The sequence below is a fragment of the Penaeus japonicus genome, unplaced genomic scaffold (genome assembly GCF_977035675.1).
Source record: "Penaeus japonicus unplaced genomic scaffold, GWHDUDI00000001_assembly GWHDUDI00000028, whole genome shotgun sequence".
NCBI lineage: Eukaryota > Metazoa > Arthropoda > Malacostraca > Decapoda > Penaeidae > Penaeus > Penaeus japonicus.
In genome coordinates, this window is record NW_028234430.1 from 103,208 (window position 1) to 108,207 (window position 5,000).

Sequence of the window (5,000 nt, forward strand, 5' to 3'; positions counted from 1 at the left end):
GGCGGAGAAGTGAACGCCAAGAATCCATTTGGTAAGGCGATTGGAAAGCGAGTGACTTCTTAAAGGCACCAGAAGAATTTTGCTTTTGTTTCTTTTCTCATCTTTGTCTTTGTGGAATTTTATAACAATTATTGTTATAATTTGATTAGGGAATGTTTTTCATCTTTTATCATGAATTTTATTGATATTTATTTCTTTATTCTATGAATTTTTCAGTAAAAAAATTTTCATAGATTATTTTATAAAATAGAAATTAATAGATTTTTCTATATTTCTTTATACTATAAATGTTATAATGATTAGTTATAATAATTATGATAATAATAAGTATGATCATCTTAATTATTATTGATATTATCATTATTATTTTCATGATTATCTAAAAGAAATATGATCATCCTCATCATCAATTGTGCTATTCATATTAGCATTATTATTTCATGAAGATTACTATTATTATTACTACTATTTCTATTAAATTATCAATTGTTATCATCCTTGCTCTCATTATTGTTATTTTGATGGTGATCCTGTTCTTGTTCTCCTACATGCTTTTGTTGGTGGTGTTGTTGCGAGGTCTTTGTCAGTGATGACAATGACAATGATGATAATGGAGAAAGTAATGGCAACAAAAGCAACAACAATAATGATGATAATGAAAAGTTTCATAATGTTGATGGTGGTAATGATAACAATATTAATGATAAAGTAATCATCACTGATAATGTTGATGATAACACTTTCTTGATGATAATAGAACTAATGATAATGGTAATGACATATTTATGATAACAATGATAATAATAATGGTGATGATGAATAATGATAGTAATAAATTTAGAAATATAAAAGTTTAGTTAAGTCCCCCCGAATGGCGGGTCCGTTTTCTTTGACATACGTAATGTCTCCCATGTTCCACCAATATTTGATGTTTTTTATTTTACGCTTATTTACTACAAGAAAGACATGTTTTGTTTATGTTACACCATTTATCAGGTGTATGTTTTATCCATTATGAAGACTATATATTTTAACTGCATTGAAACAGAAGTGTAAATCATTTTATATCAATAAGATTTTCTGAATAAATTAGCAGACGCTCAACAACACCACGTGTTTCAATGGCTAAAGAACATCTTTATTTACTGCACGAATGTGGCAAGAAAACCCCACATGTATAATTCTCCTACTCTTTGTCACTCTATATTTCTGTATAATTCTCTATATTATATATATTATATATATATAATATATATATTACTGATAAATAATTATCAAACATTCATTTTCATTATAATATTCTTTCTCATTATCATACATATATATTTTTTTCTTTTCTTTCTTGTTTCTATACCTTTTCATAATTCTTATTTTCATTAACATTCTAAGTATTTGCAATTTTATTAATATTCAAAATATCCATACTATTCCTAGCCCTTACCCTTATCACCCTAATCATCTCTATTAATCTCATTCCTAAAACTAGTCTCATTCTCCCTCACATACCTTCTCACTGTCATTCTCACTCACATTCACCTTTGCATTGTCATCCTCACTTCCCTTCTCACACTCATTACTCACAAACAGACGTCTAACACAAGCATCTTCCTCCCTCAGGTGGGACTCCCTTACACCTTGCTTCCCAGAACGGCCAAGATGCTGTTGCAGAGACGCTCCTCGAGAAGGGCGGAGAAGTGAACGCCAAGGCTAATGATGGTAAGGCGATTGGAAAGCGAGTGACTCCTTTAAGGCGCCAGAAGAATTTTGCTTTTGTTTCTTTTCTCATCTTTGTCTTTATGGAAATTTATATGAATCATTATTCAGATCTAATAAGGATATCTCTATCATCAGGTTTTCTTATTTCTTCATCATTCATTATTCTTTTCTATTTATCCATTCCTTATGTTTTAGTTATTTATTGGAGTTATTTGTAAATGTCACTTATTTATTATAATTTATCATATGTATTTCAATGTTATGATTATTATCATAAAAATATTCAATATCATTATACTACTATATCATATTATTTATTTCAATTACATTTGTATTATTATTTCAAGAATTTTCTTTTTGTAATTGTCACTTTTCATCATTCACCTTTTTTCTTCCTCTTTTACTCTTTTCATTATTGAAATCATTTTCATTTTTATTTCTATTTTTCTTATATATGATTTTATGCATATCATTGCCATTGTTATTATTATTGTTGTAGTTAGAGTTATCATTATTTTAATTATTCCTATTACTCCTTTTTTCTATTTAAATTATTATCATATGTTATCCTTCCTCTTGTCATTATTGATAATTTTGCTGATGATCCTGTTGTTCTTGTTCTCGTTGTTGAGGTGGTGGAAGATGTCATCTTCTATGCGTGAATTAACGAAGTTTGGCTTGTCAATGTACAGATAATTGATGTGGGGATCAGAGAAACACAGCTACTGCGTATAAGCGTGTATTCGGGGAGAAGTCCATGGAGAGAAGAAGGGTTGTTTACATTACACTTTGTAAATATTGCCGTAGGGTGGCGCATATAAAAGAAAACATTCATTTCGGGGGTAACTAAATTAAACATGAGGTATTCTTCTGAGGTATAAACAGTAGATATAAAATTATAAGCATCCTTATTCTATCATAATCTTTAATTATTTTAACGCTCGTACATGCTTTTCTTGTAGTTGTGAGGTCTTTATCACTCATAGTACCAGTGTCGGTAAATCATGATGGTAATGACAATGAGGATAACACGATGGCTTCCTTGTTCTTCCTTCTTGCAAACACCCAAGTCTGCTCACAGCTTGCTTGCAACAAACATGGCTATGCAGGTGCTGTTAAGAGGAATGCACTACTTAGCATTCGTTTTACAAAATACCTCTTCTCGCAACTTAAGTTAGGTTTGCTAAGTACAAAGGTAACATATCCAAATGAAATATCAATAATATAAGTTCATACAAAAGATATTACCTATTTTGTTTGATTATCATAATGATAATGATAATAAAAATAACAACCATAATAATGATGAAAATGATAAGAATAAGAATAACATTGATTATGATTCTGTAAAAAACATTAAAGATAACGATAACAATCATTATTATTATCAATATTAAGATCAAAATAGTTAGAATGACCATTATTATTTTTTAATAATTCTTATGACTGATATCATAATTTCTTTCATTATAAATATTATGTTAATGGTAATAGTAACTCCAACATTATTTTCCTTCCTATCATTGACATCAGATTATGCATTAATATTATAATGATCATAATCATTCTTCAAATCATGCTGATTCTCATTCATGAATACTTTTCCATTTTCATTTCCACTCATTTTCTTCATCATTTTCCATCCCTTTCATTTCATTATCTAGTCATTTCATGCTTATTCATAAGGTGTCCTTTTTGCTTGTATTTATCATAAATATTTTAATTAGCATCATTATCATTAATATGATAATAATTACGATTATAACAATTGTTGCCATTCAAATTAGCATTGACATTTTCATTCCCAACCTCAGTTCCCTTCTCATTTTGATTCTCATTAACATCATCACCACAGTTTTAATTTTAATTTTTATCCTTGCAAGTCTCAGAACCATTCCAGTCATAACTCTCCTTCTCCTACTCTTTGTCAGTCTATACTTTCTGTATAATTATCCTTCTCCTACTCTTTGTTACTATGTTTTCTTTATAATTCTCCTTCTCCTACTCTTTGTTACTCTATATTTTCTGTATAATTCTCCTTCTCCTACTCTTTATCACTCTATACTTTATGTATAATTCTCCTTCTCCTACTCTTTGTCACTATAATTTCTGTATAATTTCCCTTCTCCTACTCTTTGTCACTCTATATTTTCTGTACAATTTTTCTTCTCCTACTATTCTTTGTCACTTTACATTCTCTTTATAATTCTTCTACTCTTTGTCACTTCATTTTCTGTACAATTCTCCTTCACCCACACTTCATCATATTTATTTCTCTTCTCATTATCCCTCTCAGTTCTCTCTTTCCTTTTCATCTTCATGCTCATCATCCATTATCATTATGTTCCCATTAATGGGTTGTCCTAACTCATTACTTATACCATTGTTTATATTAACACTTGTTATTTTTACTTACATTTGTAGAATATCATTGGTTATTTTCATTATTATTTTTAGAGATGTTATATTGTTTTATAACTAACTTTATTATGCTGTAATAATTATCATCCTCTTTTGTTATTCATATTTGTATTCTTTTTCTAATTACTTCTATCAATATTTTGTTATGTATGAATATATATATATATATATATATATATATATATATATATATATATATATATATATATATATATATGTGTGTGTGTGTGTGTGTGTGTGTGTGTGTATATATATACGTGTGTGTGTGTGTGTGTGTGTGTGTGTGTGTATTGTCGTCATCAATATTATTGTCATATTTCATCATCATATATATATATCTTGATTTATATAATATATTCTTAAATATATATCATATCTTTATCATTATATATTCACACCTCACTTATTTCTGAACAAAATTGAATAAAAATGAAAATAAGAAAATTAAACAAGTGTTTCACTGAAGAGCAACATTTAAACATTGACAAGTTCTACAGTCAAGTTTACCTTCAGGACAGACAGCAATGCACTTGGCAGCCCGTTATAGACACACGGCAGTGCTGGAAGTCCTTCGGGAGGGCGGGGCCGACGTGGACACTGCAGATGGTGAAGGCAACACGCCCCTTCACAAAGCAGCTTCACGAGGGCATCTCCTCGCTATATTCATGTTGACGAAATTTGGGGCTTCCACTTACAAGAAGAATAAGAGTGGAAGGACTCCGCAGGACTTGATGCCGAGATCTTCCTCCACAGAGAGCCGTGGCATGGAACTTTTCCAAAGCGTGTCCATGGTAATAGATTGTATTGGTCAGACTCTGGTCCTTCCTCTGTCACCATTGGTTTTTAAAGCTGTGCATCATGGG

The 5,000-nt window shown here is 29.9% G+C and overlaps 1 protein-coding gene across 5 annotated transcripts in view; it reads left to right on the forward strand.

Annotated features, from left to right (window-relative positions):
* The window catches only part of LOC122254995 (uncharacterized), a 194,766-nt gene that overhangs the window by 7,268 nt on the left and 182,498 nt on the right, over positions 1-5,000 (forward strand). For all 5 annotated transcript variants that reach the window (XM_086553150.1, XM_086553151.1, XM_086553152.1 and 2 more), the window contains 3 exons: positions 1-31; positions 1,618-1,716; positions 4,651-4,928. The exon at positions 1-31 is cut by the window's left edge and continues 68 nt beyond it. In XM_086553150.1, the coding sequence (XP_086409276.1) occupies positions 1-31; positions 1,618-1,716; positions 4,651-4,928 (408 nt within the window). The remainder of the gene's footprint in view (positions 32-1,617; positions 1,717-4,650; positions 4,929-5,000) is intronic.